General features: G+C 38.9%; 1 protein-coding gene across 1 annotated transcript in view; it reads left to right on the forward strand.

Moving 5' to 3' along the window:
* LOC147035728 (extracellular calcium-sensing receptor-like) overlaps nucleotides 1–20,781 on the forward strand; it is a 116,656-nt gene that overhangs the window by 76,903 nt on the left and 18,972 nt on the right. The window contains exon 4 of the mRNA XM_085869287.1: nucleotides 14,849–15,147. Coding sequence (XP_085725413.1) covers nucleotides 14,849–15,147 — 299 coding nt within the window. The remainder of the gene's footprint in view (nucleotides 1–14,848; nucleotides 15,148–20,781) is intronic.

Here is a 20,781-nt window from a genome sequence, read left to right on the forward strand (position 1 = left end):
ATCTACCAACAGAATGACTTTCCTCTGAAAGACTCTCGCTATTAGATCATTTTGGTCATGTGCAACTTGTCCTGGTTATAGTTCTTTGACAATTTCTGGCCACTGAGGTTTACAGGTTAAAGTTCTGAAAAGGTCCCCTCTTCCAAAATTTCGAACATAGGTCATTGCATCTTGAGTGCGTTCTGCCATATGCCGTGGTCCACCAGTGAATGATGATTGTGATATAACTAATTGACCAACATTTGCCGTCATTGGTTAGAGAATCACGGAGATGTATATAATCAGCCACGCGTAACTGCTGCTGATGAGTTCTGATAAATAGTAGTCGTTCAGACTCAATCTTTGCATACATATCAACTATATACTGGGGAAAAGTTGGCGACAACGCAAAATAATATTGAAACTATTTTGTCTGTGCATGATTCTGTCTGCATGGAAATCATTAGCAGATACTTTTTTCCAACATTCATTAGTCCAGTCGTGGGATTGAACTGCCATATTTGGAAGCAATAGCCATCTTGTCCTTCCCAGTTAATCAACGGGTATTGAAGGCATCATAGGAGCGGTGTGTCTCACTGATTCTATGCAATTGGTCATTTCTGCAGTGTATGACGATGTTACGCCGATTTAATTATTGCCCAATGATGACGATGGTCACTTCATTTACTTGTGGGGCATTGTATCTTATCTCATGCTCTCCAGCAGGAGTTCTATCAGCATGAATTACAACCCTCATGTCTTCACTGGGAGCCTGTTCTAAGTCTGTTTTGAAACTTCTTACGATGTTGTTAGTTTCATGCAACATCTTTTCCAAGTCCAAAACCAACTCGAGACGGATATCTTCAACAACGCCACACCGACGTTGAGCTTCCTGATTGTGATCGCCCATGAAATAGATTTTTTAGAAACTTCGATTCTTCTCCGGTTGTGGCAAAATGGCCCCGGCTCGATGATATATTTGCCCACAAACCTTGAACGTAGGGAAGTAGCCCGGCAACCTAACTTCTTCAGCACCAAATGATGTCATTTGGAAGCATGAGTTTTCCCTCCTGATATTGCCTAGGAAATGTTGCAAGTGGGCAGATGTACCATCCAACAGAGACTTCAACGGTTCTGGTGGTTCGTATATATCAGTAATTTTCACTTTCCCTCCACTGCAACACATACCAGGAGGTTCTTTCTTGAATTTTATTGCCCACAATGACGGCAGATCTCATACATCCCACCTATTTGAAGTATAGGGTTCAATTGATACTGATTATGCGGTCTATAGTTAAAGGCTTTTCTTTCCATTTTCGATGATTTGAAAGGCCGGCTCTATTGGCAGCTTAATGCAACCGTTTTTCTTCGGCGACAATCGTCCGAGACTTCAGGCAGCCCTGCTGCTCTCGCTGCTGTGGTTGTTTGGCGAACGCTTCGGCGCCGAGCGTCCGTAGCTTGAGGAGTCTCTGCAAGTCGAGCAGCTGCCGAACGCAACCGGTCTCTTTGACACCTTGATGTCATTTTCTCTTCGGTCTCGACATCTCGTGACGCTCTCACAGTCTTAGCGTGTGGCGTTTTTCTCCCAATGTTGCTTCCTCGCTTTTTAGGAGGCATCATTGCTTTATTAAAATTCTCAAAATATTACTATTAGGTATTAATGTGTGGATTAATTTTATGTGTGGTGGTTGTGCTTGGGGAAACTCGTCGGGGGACTATCCCCTAAAACTCAGGTCACGGGAGTCCTCGCAAGGGGATCCGCTGCCCAATGGGTAGGCCAATTAGTCCCGGGAGCCCTGCGATGAAACGCACGGGTCCGGCTCAAAAAGTGCGGGAGTTCCAGCGATTTTCACTGGGGTCCGCGGGAATGAGCACAACCAACCTTTTTCCACTATACAAAAGTAAATAGTCACTCTATTTTAGCACGATCTCCTGATAGAGGTACTGGTCCTATTGCTGAGGTAAATGCTTGCTGATGCGAAATGGATGAGAAATGGATGAGAAATGGATGAGGAATTGGTGAGGATTTGATGAGGAAACCTGCTTGATGATGAGGAATTGCTCGGGAAAAAATATCTCCGCTTCAACGAAAGTGTGTATTAGAAGACCTCTATTGATGTGAAGCAGCATGTACTGATACTGATGAACTATTGTTCTCAAGGAAATGTCCATAATAGACGACCTCTATACGTTTTTGTTGATGTAAATAAGGCCTATGATAGTGTATCAAATACCATGGACGCCGTATCGTCTATATTTGGTGAGGAAATATAAGACGGTCTCTACATCGCATGTGAACGTATAATATGAACATATTGGGGTGAGGCAGCGTGTATTGATCCACTACTGTTCTCAACGAAAAGTGTATAATAGCGAATATAGTGAGCTTCATACTCAACATGTGCACATGAGAGAAAAGGAAACAACAACAACACAATTCCCTGGCAATTTGGAATCCTTGTCTCTGCTATGACCCTTTTGCTTCCGTTTTTTGTCATGAGGAATGATGCATGCCGGGAGATCATGACCGGAAGTGTTTATTTATTTATTCAATTATTTTTTATTCGCAAGATAGAAATCAAACTCGATCGTGTTTATACACCGCACAGCGTTTAATATTCGCAAGATAGAAATCAAATCCGATCGTCTTTAATCACCGCACAGCGTTTAATATTCGCAAGATAGAAATCAAACCCGATCGTGTTTATACACCGCACAGCATTTAATAGCGAACGTCGTGAGTTTCATACTCAACGCGTGCACATGATGAAATGAAAGAGAGAGAAAGGCCTTGGAGGAATTAGGTTTTATTTCACTTGATTGAAGCCATCTCTACACACACAACAAAAGGTGTACATGAGCAATCAATCACAGTGAAGTATAACAACAATGAGCCAGCACACACACACAGTCAGGTACACTCTCAACTCTTGTTGTTTCAGAACAACAAGTGGACTACTCCAGTTAATGACAAGGCCCCAGGGACCATCCTCCCGTCAGAGCAGCTTTCCAGTTTTGCTTGCCTCACTCGCGAGTCAAACGTCACGTGGTACATATTCATCATCTTCTTCTTCTTCTTCTTTTCTTCGTCCTCTTCTTCTTCTTCTTCTTCTTCTTCTTCTTCAATTTCACCACATTCTCCCCACCTTTAATATGTACCTCGATGTTCAACTAATTAATCATGATTTCTTTAAAGCTATAGAAACATACATTTCAAGCAGTGAGAATTATTTAAAGCTATAGAAGCATACTATTGAAGCAGTGAGAATTATTTAAAGCATAGTAATGTGTTATCAAGTGATAAAAGTTCTCAAGGGATACTGATAATCCTCCTTTTACAGATCGAGTCATCGAGGAGCTTTTATCGGTCGCCCTCTCCGGAAGTAAATGGTGGTTTCACTTGAGGGAGGTTTCTGAACCCCTTGAGAAGCCTCGGTTGGTGTCGGGGATGACTCCACGTTTGCTCTCGGGTAATATGTTGTCGCTTTGTCTGCATCAAGCCTGACATTTCCATTCTCGGGTGGAGAAGTACCAGAGGGAAAAGCACCTGGGGGAGAAATACCAGAGGGAGACGTACCAGAGGGAGAAGTACCAGAGGGAGAAGTACCAAAGGAGACGTACCAGAGGGAGAAGTACCCGAGGGAGAAGTACCAGTGGGAGCCAGATGGCGAACCAACACAGTGGTCTCCCTACCATCAAGAAGTCTAACATGAGCATACTCAGGATTAGTATCGATGAGTTCGACCTTATCCACCATTGGTTCACACTTGCTTTGTTGTTCCGTGCGCTTCATGAACACACTACCCGGATAAGTAAGCCAGTTGGGCACCGATTGACCGCCTGATTGACAAATCGCACATGCAGGTGTAAAATTAACTAAAAGGGGGTAATGGGTTCTATCTTTCTCATAAATAAATGAGCATTGATGAGTGGTTTAAAGAATTTGGAAAGATTTCAACATCAAATATAAAGCTTGCCAAATATTGTAAAAAATTAATAATTGATAATGTGGTTATTTGGATGAGAGAAGAATTAACAAAGTTATCGAAAATACAAAGAATATTATTATGAATTTAGAAGATAATAATGGAAATAGTTCTCATTGATTTTGTGTTTATAATAAGCAGAACAAATAATATTTTGATAGTTATGGTCTCCACCACCCGTTGAAGTCATGAAATTCTTTCAGAATGGTGTTTTCAAAACATTTCAAGTCCAATAATTAAATTCCACGAGTTGTGGTCAATTATGTTTACATGTATTAATTAAACTCAAAAATAATAAAATAATTTATTATGTTATTTTTAATCTCATAAAAATGACGTGTTGGAAAATTTTTCCCTTGGTGTATCCCATAAACTGGATATTGATTTATCAAATTATTACACAAAGGCCCAGGCTGAACGACAGACATCCAGTGTAAAAAAAAATATTAATATTAAAAATGCTTTTATATTAATATATGATCCAAACCCAACTGATGTGAATGACGGTGAGATTAAGTGATTTATCACAATATATACCCTTAAATTAAATGGCTGTGTCTTCCAAAGATATAGAAATGTTGATTTTTTTCTGCAGGTCTTACAGAATTCATAGTTCCAATTTAAATAAAAATTTATAGAGAAGGATGTATAGTTTGTGTGAGAATAGAACCTTGGGGATATGATCTGAATGATTTAGGATAAAATTGTTCAATTCAAATAAATCTAGAAGACATGATGTAATTAAAACAGTTTCGAAAGGAAGAATATTATCCACATGGTGGTGATAATGACATTTCTGGAAGCAGTATTTGCAAACAACAAATAAAATAATTTAATGAGGATAAAATCAATCACAGCTTTGCCGTAGTTTATATCATGAAATAACAAAGAACAGGATTATATATAAAAAGTAAAGGAATGCAAACTGATTGAACAATAGGAAGATCGGGGGTATTACCTGTCATTATATTAATATGTCATATATTTCTGATCCATAAATGACAGCAAGAAGGCTTCAAGAAAATTATCATTTCTGTGTTCAAGCGTATTTACAAGAAAAGTTTATTCGGTATTTTAATATATATGTTCTACAACATAAGAATGGGGTGTTTTCAATAAAATATTGGCTTTATACCCTGATGTTAATAAACCAACAAGTTTGGATTTAACTTAAATCTTAAATAATGAAAAGGTTTTAAAGTTGAGAAAATACAAAGATCTTTTGGAAATTCAGAAGAAATTTTCTTGGTTTCCTATTCTAAAAAAAAATATTTTCGATACCGGAATATCGAAAAATCCAGATGAATATATGTGTGATATCCTATGGGGAGATAGTTCAAGGGTTGAAAGGGATGTTGATGAGATAGATGAAAAGGAACACATTGACATATTAAATGGTGAGGAAATTTCGGAAAGGTTAGATAACTTATACCAATAATTTACAAAGCTTGATATAATGAATAAAACGAGTGTTTTGGTTGAAGAAGAAAAGACTTTGAAATTAGAAAAGTTCTTCTTCTTCTTCTTCTTCTTCTTTCGGCTGCTCCCGTTAGGGGTCGCCACAGCGGATCATCCGTGTGATCCGCATAGTGATTTGGCACAGGTTTTACGCCGGATGCCCTTCCTGACGCAACCCTGGTCGCCTCTTACGACACAGGGATATGGTACACCTATTTTAACCGGGGTATACACTGGCCCAGTATACTGGTACTCATTTCGCCGACCTCGGAAGGATTACAGGCTGAGTCAACCCCCTGGTGTATTAATTCAGTGGCCCAACGGGGCTTGAACTCAGGACCTTTTGGATCCCAAGCCGCTGCCCTAACCACTGCGCCAACACACCAGGCTTAGAAATTAGAAAAGTTGAATGATTAATATTTTGAGAAGGCAACAGCATTAAAGGAGGGAATAGATGTTGATATAACCTTCATGGTTGATAAGGTGCTAAGTGAAGTAAAATTGAAAGAAATATTGAGAAAATTAGATGAATAATTTTCACGGATAAATATGAACATTGAAATGAGTGTTTTGGGTGAAGAAGAAAAACCTCAAAATTAGAGAAGTTGAATGACGAATATTTTAATATGTCTCAAGTACATATATGGCTTCAAAGCAGATCGAGAAATGTTGTATAATTTGTCTTTGATACAAAATACAATGTTGAGAGAAAATGTTGATGGGTTTATCATGAAGAAGAAGATCAGTGCTAAATAGAGACTTTGCCTTGGAAATTCAAAAAAGTTATAGATTCTAATGATGTCATTAAGATTGAAGCACAATTCGCTGATTAATTACATAAACCAGTCATCACAAAGCTTAAGTGAAGGAAGGTGTATTCAAAAGAAGTTGATTATATCTGGTCTGCTGACTTGATTTAACTCAACAATGACAAGTGGTACAAGTTTGCTTTAACCATTATTGATTTGAGGAGTAGATATGCATAGGTTTTTCCTTTGAAAAACAGAAGAGGTAATTGAAGCTTTGATGTTAGCCTTCCATGAGATTTTTTTTAATAAAAGAAAAAGAAAACCTAAAAAGTTGTGGAGTTATGAGGGCACAGAGTTCTACAACAAAACATTTATGAATTTTCTGAAAGATAACGGAATTACATGATACAGCAACATTACTGAAGGAAAAGCGGTTGTTATTTAGCATTTTAATCACACCTTAAAAGAGAGACTATCTAAAAAATTCACTCAACTCGGTTCTCAACAATAGATATCTTTAATTCATGTCATTGTAGATAATTACAATTCGATTCATGCCTCAGCAAAATCAAAACCATCAGAAACATTTCGAAAATTAGAATATGAAAGGGAGATTCATCTGAGAATTCCAAAGCTTAAGATTGGTGATCACGTTCAAATATGTCGGTGGAAATCACATTTTAAAAAAGGTTATACTAAGCGAAGGACAAATGAGCTTTGAAAAATTGTTGCTGCAATGAATACATTTCCTTGCACTTATAAATTATTTGATTTAAAATAAGAAGAGATTTTCAGTTCATTTTATTAACAAGAATTACAAAAGACAAAGATGATAAAAAAAAAATATATATATATATATATATATATATATATATATATATATATATATATATATATATATATATATATATATATATATATATATATATTCACTTCACATCCATACACCACATCGACACACTGCATTCACATCCATATCCATACACCACTTCCAAACACCATATGTACATCCACATCCACATCCATACACCACATCCATACACCATATACATATCAATATACCATATCCATACTCCCTCATACAATGATTGGTTTATTAGTTCCCCACGCACAATGTGTTTAATATTAAAAATCACTCCGCCCCTTTCTTTGTCTTCACCCAACCAAGCTTCACCAATGCAAGCCACACCCATACAAGCCACACCCATACAAGCCACACCCACACAAGCCACACCCATGTATCCCATTCATCCCCTCCCCTTGTGCACCCTCCCTTGACCCACCACCCCCTCATCCCACCCCCACCTATGGAAGAAAATCTAATTATATTAATGTACTCTTAATTATAATGGTTGCTGGAGCTTTATAAACTTAATTTTTCTGCTATAAGTCGAATTGGCTGTCAGTTATGTTACCCTTTACCCAAGAGTCTTTGACCTAAATGTTGATAAACAAAAAAAGTCTTGCTATGGAACAAAGTGAACTGGTTGATAACACTGCAACTTTTGCCATGATTGTCATTCTCTTTCACCTAGTGGACACGTATTGCAGTTGGAGTTCTTTTGCCTAATGCTTATCAGCCCCCTCCACTCAAACAAAAGCATATAATGCCAGGAAATGTAATCTTAGTTTAGTGCAAATCATTGTGGATGTATACCATCTCAGTGGTTTGGACTCTGTGGTACCATGAAAGAATAAAAGTTCTCTGCAATGTACTTTTCGTTGTTTACAATGAATTAATTGTTTCTTACAGATTAAGTAGTAGGATTTACACCGAGTCAGTTAAAGGCAAATTCCACAACACACCCTTCCCCACACACACTCGGGAAGGGGTGGGATGATGGGGTAATATGTCATGGGGGGGCACACTTTCCCCCCTTACCCCCCCACCCCTCCCTTTTTCCCTCACGTTTATCCATCTTTTGTAATTGATAATTAAATAATTGACAATAAAACAGATATAATGAAACAACATTGAAAAAAATTAAATATTTTACTTTGGGTGGGGGTAAATATTCAAATGTGAAACTGAGCGTTTTTTCCCAGCAGTCTGCTTCGGATGGCTTATGATTTTGAAACTTGGACACCATATTCTGTTAAAAACAGAGGGAAGAACCATTAGGGTACATCAACATGATTATATAATAATATTAATTAGTGTCACGTTCAACCAGACAGATGTTTAAACTGCATCATGTTGTGAATTAGTCATAATTTCATGGACTTTTAAAATAGTCCCACTCAAGGTTCTGAAATTCATTGGTTTCATAACCAACCATCAAGTTGTTTGGTTATTTTTTAATGCTAAAAATAACAAAGAAGCAGGGTAAAATTAACACCAAGTTGTCTCTGCTTATAAAAGTTTTTGAATAAGTATATCACTTACCTCTCACATAACTACTCATCCAAGGTCATGATGTCATTCCTTTGTTCTGTTATCTTCCCAGCTTGGGGGAAACTTAAATGATGGGATCGGTCTTCAAAATGATTCATCATCTCATTATGTAGTTCCCTTCAAACTAATTGAAGTTCTGTAAGGGTTTCATTCATATTCTGCCATTCTTCATGATATTCATTGGATTGATTTTCAACATCAGCCATCAACATTGTTATTGAGGAGAGCCTGTCAGAAAAACAAACAACAATTATTAATCGTATAGTGATTTGGTTCTGCATAAAACAACAAATAATTAATCATTTTATACATAACTTACTTCTCAACAAGGTCAAAATTCTCCTCCAATGACATCCTGTGAATGAAGCAAGCCAGAATTTAGGTTGCAATAAACAAGACAAGTTGATTTCATCATGGAAATGAGAGAACAATGGTTTGCCTGTGAAATTCAGGGGTGTCTGTAGGATAACATTCTTCATGGGATTGGAGCTTTAAAATATCTCCTGACGAAGAGAGTTTGGTATTTTTGCCTCAGGCAAGGGAAGACTTCTGTAAAACTGGTTTATTGGGTGATACGTTTTTGTGCAGGATAGAAACTGAAGATATTTATGATAAAAGTAATTATGATACTAATAACCCACTCTTTTCGAATAAGAATAAAAAGTTTATTGGTAAATTTAAAAATGAATTACATGAAAAGATACGAAGTGAATTTGTTTGTTTTTGATTGAATTTCAAAATAACATAAATCGAATCCCATTTTCACCATTAAAACAATACTCTGACATTCGCGGTACTTTTCAAGAATGTATCCCATGGAAATTTTGGGGTTCTACTGTACATTCTTGGGAAAAATTCCAGGGGCTTGGTCAAGGTCCCTTTTTATGGTTAATAATTTAAAATATTTATTTTATATGGTTTCCTTTATTTGCTTAATAATAAAGCTTATGCTTATACATTTTAACGAGAGGGTTAAATTCACTCAAATATGAAAAAAATTAAAGGTCGAAATAGGAGTGTATTTAAAGAGACAATTAACTTTCAACATTACCTTCAATGCATATGGAAGAGAAAAGATGATGAAAGAGAGATGAATCTTATTAGATATTATTAACATGAAATATTCTGAGACTGTTTGTAAGAAACCTCTAACAGCATTTGATGATGAAAGATGAGTGATGAAATAAATACATTACCTGTTGGGTTTTTAGTGTAAGTATCAATAAAAATGGGGTTGGGGGTTTCAACGGACTACCGCCACCTTTTTTTAACTGAAGAATAAATTAAGTTATTCCCAAAAATGAAACACAAACAAATATTTAGGATCTCTATTTGATGGCACAATTTGGTTAAATAAATGATATTATGAAAGGAAGGCGTAGCCCAGCCCCCCACAAGGGAGTAGTGTCGAAAGGGAGGTGTTTTGTCGAAGTAATGTGTTCCAATTTGAAAAGGAGACATATGAGTTTGTGTTAGCGAGCGAATATTATGACTTTGAGAAATGGGACACATTACTGTGTAAAACCCTTCCTTTTGACACTTCTCATGTGTGTGATCAATTTGTTTTTAGAAATTGCTGTCCCTTTATTTGAACTTTTCTAGAGCATTACTTTGTTCCTCCGAAGAACACTAAGGTGGTTTAGCATGCACACGATATTTTTTTGAATGTGCCTTATTTTTTATCATCTGGTATTTTGCATAAGCCATGGAATGTCCCTTCTTTTCAGTTGTTTGGCACATGATACAAACCATATAAAGGGACCTTTACTATGCCCCTGGCTTTTTTCGCAAGTGTACAGTAGAACCCCGATATTTCCATAGGATACGTTCTCGAAAACTACGGCAAATGTCAGAGCATTGTTTTAATGGGGAAAATGGGGTTAGGTTCATGTTGGTTCATGTTTCAAAAGGGAAATTATTTTAAAAGTTTAAGAACACAAATGCACATAACTGCAGTTTCATTTAAAAAACAAACCTTATAAATAAAAAAAACAAGAACATTGGGTACTTTCAACAATTTTTATTTACTTTTGATTTGAGGATGATGATAATGGTGATGAGTCAGAATTCAGAGAAGTCCTCTCAAGAGTTTGCAGGTGAGGGTGCTGAAAAATCACTTGGGATCCATGATTGATTTGAAACAATGAGCACAAAAGTTCACGAGCATGAGGAAGGACCCGTGCAGTGGATTGTGGGTAGGGGATTACCCCGAAGGGGATTATGTGTACATGGAGGTCAGGTGGGAAGTGTGACCATTGTTTATGAGGGAAGGTCCATTGGTGGTGGGGGAGGGTTGATGTGGGGAATGGCTAATGCTGACAAAAATCACGAGTAGCTGGAACACAGGGGCTGAAAAGTAAAAGCAGTTCACATTTCATAAACCGTGAATTTATTCTAAAAACAGTGAATCTACCGAGTGCCATTCAGGTTGCAAATTATGTTCACGTGGGGCTAACTGACATTTTAATGCAGGAGCCAACAGAGATTTGTACTACATCTCGAGTACAAAAGGTTTGAGAGCTGAAGTCATTAGATGGTGTGGTGGGGACTTCCGAATGGGCATTCTTAAGTTTTCCAATTGGGCATTTACGTAGGGGGCGCTGCTTAAAGTCGCTGCCAAAATCCGTTTAAATTGCATTTTGAGAACATGAATCAAACTGGTGCCAAGAGTTGAACTTTGGCACTATGATTACCGATATTTAATTCATAAGTGACGGATATGGTGCAAAACACATTTTAGAACGGCCTAAAAGGGGCGCCACTGTCACGGTTAAATCACATTTTCAGTACATGATTGAAACAATGTAATAATAATATATCGACCATCCTGATGAAGCATCAGTAATTCTTAAGTGTAGATTTTGGGGCAAAACCCATTTAATAACGGCATAAAAAGGGCCTATTTTTAGCACATTTAAAACGCATCTCAAGTACATCAATGGAGCTTTGTGAAAATATTCCTTTCACGTTCCTAATGTAGGATCAGTAGTTCTTAAGTCACGTCTTTGGTGTAAAACCCATTTAAGAAGGGTTCAAATATCAATTATGGTCAAATTCCTGTGAAGAAGGAAGTAAGATTGGTGTACTCAGGAAACAACATTTGCTGCAGGTATTAAACTATTAGATAACTGCATGGAAGATGACGAATCACTTGTGTGCCTACATGACTCGTCATATATACTGCTGGCTTAGCATGCAAGGATGGGCTCATGCAGTGTGTTGGTGATACATGTAGATCAGCTGTGCAGCATAGTTGGTGCTGTGATTCCCATTTCATCATTCTGAATGTTGTCGTTACAGATATTTTACAACTGAGAAGTGAGTTTTATCTAGAGTTAGAGTAGTTCAGTTAACATATATTAGGGACCCTAAGCCAATAACTTATTGTGGCTTGTGGTTAAATCGACGAATTCTCCATGAGGAGGGGTTTAGTATATCCCATAATTCAGCCTACTATTCATGAATCCCTGGCCCATTCTTGACTACATCGCCATGCACTGAAATAACTTTTGTTGATGTTGACTGTTTTCGCTTTCTTTATTATTATATTCACTAATAATAATGTAAATCTTTTCTACCAGTAATACAAGAAATGGTGTCAGAGAACAGCACTACTTATTAGTCTCAACCACAGAGCTGCAGATGTCTCTCATCCCATTATCTATCATTTTATAATTAACACCAGTGTTGATAAACTCTGGTAATACTGGTATTGTGTCGTATGTAATCCCAACTTTTTGGGGATTACAGCAATGCACGAGGAAGATGAGGAGGAAATGGAAATAGCATCATCACATGAAGATAACAGTTCAGATGAGGATAATTAGAATCTTGTAATAGACAGGCAGACTGAGGCATAATTATAACAATAATAATAACTACTTTTGCCTGGCTGTATGCGTATCACTCATCAGCAGTTTTAATGTTTTTTCATGTAAGATGTAGCGATAAACTGATATCATTTTAAAATTTAGCATGATATGGATATGGACATCAAAATAATTGATACATGACAAAAAATTTGTTTCCGAAGAGTAGAATGACTTCAAAGATATTCAAGTAAGTGTTCTTTTGCAACATATAATTCAATACAAGTGTTTTACAATGGTAGCTACTTAGTGCATGCACGTCCTTTTGCCTAAAGTAGAAAAACTGTTTATTTTTTCATTTTTCACGATGCTTGTTCCATATGCACTGAATGTGTTGGGAAAATTACAAGGTCCAAATACTTTTACTGATCACTCTTGCTCCTCCCATGTATCGGTGCAATATCTACATGTCACACTTGATTTTGTTATTGAAAATAAGTCATTGATAGAAAAGTTAAAATTTATCATTTCTTTGTTCTTCTATTCTATCAGATTCAAATTTCAATGCATTCTATATGTTTTAAATCTTTCATGTCTTAAAAGTATAGATGGTCTTATGATGTTAGCAGAGAACATAAATAGGATTTTAACCATAATTTATCAGAATTTGCCTTTATTCAGAATGTAATGAAAAGCTTTATGCGTGAAGGAATTTTACACATGTCACTGGTTTAGTTGTGAATACATGTATCCGATATGATTAACTGACTGATTGATTAGATTTCAACGCCATACTTAGCAGTTTTTCAGCTATATCAGGCAACGTATTCAAAATAATCCAGTAATACTGTCACAACCATGAAAGTGACAATGTTCTGGTATATTGGAAAACCAATATTCCTCTAGAATAAGTGCTCAGACATGTGGTAACTCAAGCATGCTGCCCCAGAGCCAGAGGACTACTCGGTAAGAAATGACCTTTGTTTCACCTGCTTTGTATTGATCTTAATATCACAAAAACAGGTATTTACATCTGACTCCTGCTTAAATGGGTTTTGCACCAAGATTATCACTTAAGAACTAGTGAGAATTTTATTATGAAGGTCAATATAATATTTCCACAATGTTTCCTTGATGTACTTGAGATGTGTTTTAAATGTGCTAAAAATAGTGCCCTCTTTCGGCCATTCTTAAATGTGTTTTGCTCAAAAATCCTCACTTATGAATAACTGATCCTTCATCAGGATAGTCGAAAAATTATTTTTACAACGTTTCAATAATGTATTCAAAATGTGATTTATATGTGACAGTGGCACCACCTTTAGGCCGTTCTTAAATGTGTTTTACACCAAATCCGTCACTTAAGACTTAAATATCGATAATCACAGTGCCAAAATTAAAATCTTGGCACCAGTTTGATTCATGTAATCGAAATGTAATTTGAACGGATTTTGGCGGCTACTTTAAGCAGGCTATCCCCAACGTGATGCACCAATTGGAAAACTTAAGAATTCCCATTCGGAGGTCCCCACCCCACCATCTAATGACTTTAACTCTCAAATCTTTTGTACTCGCGATGTAGTACAAATCTCTGTTTGCTCCCGGACTATATGTAGTGTAGTCCGCTATGGGTTTGGGTTCTTGATCAAACGGATTTACCTTCCCTTCATCCCTCTGTGTCAGCACATCTCTAACTACATCAGACATAACTAATGATTCTTCACTTGTATTCATTTCAAACAAATTATCAGAATCTCAAAAAACAAATTTCAAACTAGAAGTGCACTCGGTACAGCACACATCTCCGTCAAGAAATGCCTGATCCACAAAAACATATCGGGCCCAATCCATTTTTTGAAATACCATGCTATATATCGTTTTTGGCCCCATCTCTCAAAGGTGCAGAATCATTTTAAAAAGTAAATAATTCTCGTATCTGGATTCAGATTCGGATATTCACCAAAATTGAATCAATTCTTTCTTGTTTCTCACCCAAAATGCCCAACAAGTTTCTTCTGAATCCATCCACAATTTTTTGAGATTGCGTGATATATATTTGTTTCGCCCTATCTCTCAATGATGAAGAAGCACTTAAAAAATTATCAGATCCGCATCCAGATTCGGATCTTCACCAAAATTGAAACAATTCTTCCTTGTCAAAAACCTAACCAGAACACAAAATTTTATTCTAATCCCTCTGCAACTTTTTGAGATATCCTGCAGAAATACAGACAGAGAGGGATAAAAACATAACCTCCTTCTCCTTCGGTGGCAGAGGTAATAAGTTACAGACATCAAAACAAAAGCTCTCTTACTGAAATCAACCCTCAGTGAAGTACAGGGGGCAAAGAACACTCAAAAACCATTAAGTTTCATCTTTTTTGTTATGTTTAATTTTTTTATTAAAGATGCCTTCAAAAACAATTGCCCTTCTCATTGTGCTCATTAATAATCTTGTTTGTGGGAGTGAAGGTAAACTCGTGGCTGAGACAAATGCACATGTTATCATATTATACTCAAATGAACAAGATGCCTTCCCTTTGATTGAAGAGGTTCTGTTACAAAATGTGACTGGGAAAACATGGATAGCAACATCAAACTGGATTACTTCAAAGAGGTACACTACCTCCCGGTATGCACATATCCTTCAGGGCACGATGGGATTTGTACAATCACCAGGAAAAATTCCTGACTTTTACGAATTCCTGGTAAAAGTGAAACCACAACACCAATGGTCTATAATGAATACTATTTACATCGATGATAATCAGGTAAACACCACATTCCAATATTTTTGGAAAAGAAAGTTTATTTGATGGCAGTTGCCTTTTAGAGTTCTTGGGAAAAATGTCAGGGGCATATAAAAGCCCCCCTTATATGGTACGAGCAGAGTACCCACCCTACGGGTGATCTTGTTCCAAGTATGCAACGTCTTCTTCTGACACATACCTTTATTTGGGTGGTGTATAAGCAACAGACAACTTTGTATCAGAAAAAAACCCTAGTTGCGTTCATGAAGGAAAAACATACCTTCTGCTTAGAATTCAAAATGCCTCATTTCACTGGAAAACGTGGAGACAGGAATACTGCACTGTAAATGGTGGGAATTGTAATGCCGTCCCCCACCTCGAAGCTGCGATACATGATACACATTTACATAGAGAATCTGTGTCCTCCATCGCCCCCCCCACCTCCCAGACCACCAAAAAATTAAAAACACCCCAATACATGAACTGGGGTTATGTTGATCCTCTGTAGTAAGTCTGGATGTAATTGGCCCAGAACTGTAGGAGGAGTAGTGCAACAAACACACACAAACAAACACATAAACACTGGTCCAGGAATTATGGTAAGGATGTGTCATGTGGCAAACTTTAGAAAAGAAGGGAGATTCTTCGGAAAAATGCCAGAGACATGGGAACAGCCCCTTCATATCAAGGAAGTATGAAGCACCCCTCCCTTTATAGAGGATGCTTTCTCTGCAAGCAACTTTAATGCAGGGACTGAAAATTCGTTTCTCAGCTTCTACTGGACAAAATTTACTGCAAATTTCAGAAGTAAATCTTTTGTATCCATCCATTGAGACCATACTCTGTGCAGAGCATTGGTGCTGCCGAAGCAGTCACCTTGGCTATTGGATACAATCCTGGACAGGTCAAGTCACCACTCCAACACAGGATACCAGCAAGCTGGCACTCATTTTGCCAACCTCAGAAGGAAGACAGGCAGAGTAAACTACACCTTGTATTAATTAAACAGCCAAGGGGTTTTGAACTCAGGATCTTCAGGTACCACGCCCACCATCCAAACAATTAAGCCAACACCAGGCATAATTCATTTGTATGTTGAGGTAATATGTTCCATATTTCAGCAAAGTCCATTTCCACATTCTTGAGTTTTTAACAAAAACCCTCAAAATTTACCCAAGTGTCTGTCAGTCTGGCCATCCGCCCACCCAAATTGTGTTGGCACTCATATCTCAAAGGTGATACATTGAATCTCGCTGAAACTTGGAGTAGAGTATACATCGGCCAATATTTCTTTAAAAACAAATTCCACCTAAGTGCTGGAGTTTTTACTCATGAGCTATTAGCTTGAGTTCTGTTCTTGTGCAGTACAAGTTTGCCATGGCGGTGTTGTTAGAAGCAGACACTCCGGCAACAATGAAAGGAAGCATGAAACACCCCTCCCTTTATATGCAACAGTTTCTCTGTATGCAACTTTAACACAATAACTGAAAATCTCTACGGGGGTTGGGTTGCCCTTTTTCATGAAACTTGACCATAACCTTCATCACCCATGATCTACCAATGCTTGTTCATGCTATTTAAAAAATTGGGTTCTTTGAGGGTTTGGAGGGGGGAATTGACCCACCCCCCCAAAAATAGGTATTTGCTCTATCATTAGTTTGTTGGTATATTTTGCTGCTTCTATCCCATGTTGACTTCCTCCTCAGTCACAATATTCCACTCGGTGAGTGCCCAGGGCTGTTACCACTATTTTTGCTCATAGGAGGAAACCCAAAAAGTTAGACATGGAAATTTTTTCACGTCGGTCGTAAAATAGTCAAGGGCGAGGGCTCATAATTTATGAAGTGTTTATTTATTCATATATTTTTGTATACATTGTTGAAGCTCATATGAGAGCTAACACACAATGCACAACAAGGGGGGCAGGAGACAAGAGGGGTGGGAGAGGGAAGGACAAAAGAGTGGGGAACAGAGACATTAGATCTGTGGAGGGAATGCATTGGGCGGGGAACACGGGGTATGCAAAATGGACACCACAGGGACTTTCAGGAAGGAAGTCAGGGAATTTGAAGGAGGTGAATTTGAGGGGGATTAACGGGGGGAGAAAATATGTTGGTATTGGATGTGGGAAGATAAGAGGTGGTGGGGAATAGCTGCTTTGAATACCTGGGGGGAAGAATGGGATGGAAGAGAGTGTGGAAGTTTCTTCCAAAGGTGGGGAAAAGAGGAATGAAAGAGTGAAGGTGAGCAGTGATTCTTGATTTTGGTAGTTTTACCAGAAAGGGGATGCTGACAGGCCTTGAGCGCCCTGCAGAAATATAGGGAGGGGGGGACATAATGCAGACAGAGCAGGGGGCAAGACCAGAGAGGAGATGCTGGAAGACAGAAAGAGCGCTGACCTGCCTGTGGTGACAAAGTGAGAGGCCCAAAGTCTCAGCCTCACTGTGGGAGATACCAATGATCCTAAATGCCTTGGTTTCTACATCGTGAAGCCGAGAAAGGTGAGAGGCAGGAGCACCAGCCCAGAGGGGAGAGTAGGACTCCATCAGGCTGGGGATGAAAGCTTTGTATGTGGTCAGGAGCTCAGGTGGGCCGAGGAAGGACTTTTCCCGATGTAGGATACCCAGTCTTGACTGGCTATGGTGGCCATCTACCTATAACTACACCAATAACTACAGCTGTTGGATGAAATTCATGAAATTTTAAGCAGGTATGTTGGTAAAAAGTGATTCTACGTTCCAGAGGCTTTTCTATCATCAAACATAATCTACAAGAAGACTCCACCCTTAAGGCACGTACCAGTTTATCATCAGAACAAACTCACAAACTCCTTCTTATGTGTCTCAATTCTACGTCTTTCAAATGGCGAGATTCATTCTTCCAACAAAAGGAAGGCACTGCTACGGGTATTCCACTCTCATCCATAGTATCATTCCTCTTTATGTAAGATATTCAATGCTGAGCCCTCCGCTCAGCACCATTTCAAACTAAACTCTGGCTACCTTATGTCGATGACATCTTTGTTATTTTGCAATAAGACAAAATTGATCTCAATATGTTTCTTCAGCACCTTAGCAATCAGCATTTCAACGTCAAGTTCACCATGGAAGTCGAGCAACAACAGCCAATTTCTTTCCATGACATCCTGATTAGCAAGGCTCCTAATGACATACCCTCTCACAAGGGTTACAGGAAACCAACTCATATGGATCGCCCCTCAACTACTGCTCTTTTCATCATCCCTAAACTCTCCAGTCTGTGAGCAGCACACTTGTTCGTCGGGCCTCCAGCATCATCGACAAGTGTACCCTGCATCACAAACTACGCCACATCACAAATGTCCTTAAATTCAATGGTTATCCTGCTCATACGATCATCAATAAACCACCAAGAACTCTTGATCCAACACCGGAAGCTAGAGCACATGTTACTCTTCCCTTTATTGGACATACATCACACCACATACAACAAATTCTTAAGACTGCTAATATTACAGTATAGACCGGTGGAATGGATCCCTTTTGGTGTGATCTGGGGAAGAAATTACTATGTTATCAAACTCTTCTGATTTCTACTCACCAATGTCTCCAATACCACAGAAAAAAAGTCCTGAGCGAATCACTTTGGGGAAATTTTTTGACGGCATTTTGAAATTTTGTCGATATTTTGGCTTTTTTCGCACAACGAGAATAAGGGTTAGAAAAAGGAAAATACCGATTTCTTTTTTTTTCTGGGATACTAGAGTTCTGCAAATTGGCTTATATATTAAACATAACATGTTTTATCCTACTACGACAAAATAATTTAGTTCTGACAGAGACGTCATATGAAAAATCGAGGAGGATGGCATCAACTGCGATGAGACAGAAATCGTGGGCGAGAAGATTCATCAGTCACTAGATGGCGTAGCTGTGAACAATGCACATATAAAGAGATCCGACCACGTTCGGACATTAAATGACCTCCAACACGGCATTAAAATTTCCAAGAAGAATATCCAAATTGAGCCGTCTGTATTGTTCATGCGCTGCACAGCACTTGCACAGCGAGGGTCTGAGGACATCAAGTTATACTTCATGTATGAACTGTCGGCAATACCTACATCACTCTTCAAGGATTATTACATGAGGATGTCTGACAAAGCAGAATTAGCCAGCGTCATCAAGAAAGATATGACAAATATCAATCTCGAAGCTGCTGGTCCACTTGGAGACCTGCAGCTACACTTGGCGGCTACACCGCATTCGATGGAAGAAGAATACGACCTCCTTAGAGGTTGCTGAACTGTACGAATCCTATCTTTCTAATAAGTATGGATTGTGCTGTGTTGTGTTTGATGGATATGAAGTGCCATCCACAAAAGATCATGAACATTTGAGGCGATCAGGCAAACGGTCAGCTGATATCAGGGTCAGTGATACGTCCAAATGCCACAAGGACCAAGAGACTTTTATCAAACACCAAGAATAAGACACAATTAATAGAACTCCTTGCGAGTTTCCTGCAGGCAAAAGGGCATACAACCAAATGCAGTGACGGCGATGCGGATACCTCGATCGTATTTGCAGCTCCAGACCTTTCACGGAATAACCAATCAGTATTGGTTGTCACAGAAGACACAGATATCTTCATTTTGCTGATACACCATTGGAAAACGAACATTGCCGATATATTCATGAGAAAAGAAAACAAGACCAGCTCACAGAAGAAAGGTGCTGAGGTGTGCAGCATTCGAGAAGCACATGATGTGAAGGACCCGACCATCCGTCATAATATTGTAACGAATCTGCCACCCGCCCAGCGTGCGAACGACTGCGTCTAACCAATATCGGTCGCTTCACCCACCGAATGGACAATTCAGTCGCGACTTTCCGGAACAACGCCGGAAACCAGTCACGGGTGTGCTCCAAGCGCACACCACGGCCTAGTCAACACTCTACCCATGCGCGACAGGGTCAATCGCCGAATTATCGATATACCTAAGTATTCACGTGGACAGACCATGGAGAGACCGTACCTCAGCGAGGTCTGCTTGGACACGAACCGCTTAAACGGTTCGTTCCGTTCTGGGATAACCGAGCGGTGTATTATCGTGAGACCTCGCTGGACCCAATTCTTTTATCGGCTATTAAAAAGCCCGCTAAATTCCGAGAGCAATACGGCGTTTCAATGGGTAAAGAGGAAACAAGGAACAGTTTAACATTTAGACACGCACATTTATTCACACACGTATGCAGTCAGGTATCCAAAACACCAACATGCATGTATACAGTAAAGCAATGTAATTGGCAGGAAGGGACAAGACGCGAACAAGACAAAGCACAACAACCGTCGATTATTTATTATTCACAAGCACTTAACAACAGTTCTACTTGCGGACATGGCGCCAGAACATTCACACAAATAAGCAAGGAAAGACCCCCTCAATGACAAGGGGGTCAGACTGGGCCCGTCGGCCTTTATAACGTGGAGCTTGGCGGACCGAAGGAGTTCCATGAGACCGTTGCAGGTTACCTCCACCCTCGTGTTGCCTCGATGGGGCGACCCGCGACGCTCATTCCTCACGGCAGCTAGCATAACCGCAGTTGCGCCCAGGCCTTGCCAAGCGGCCGGGTGATTTGGGCCTCAGCCGGTGATGTGTTGAGAGGAACGAAC

Source organism: Eptatretus burgeri, chromosome 1 (assembly GCF_056783735.1).
Source record: "Eptatretus burgeri isolate ZD-2024b chromosome 1, Ebu_testis_v1, whole genome shotgun sequence".
Classification (NCBI taxonomy): Eukaryota; Metazoa; Chordata; class Myxini; order Myxiniformes; family Myxinidae; genus Eptatretus; species Eptatretus burgeri.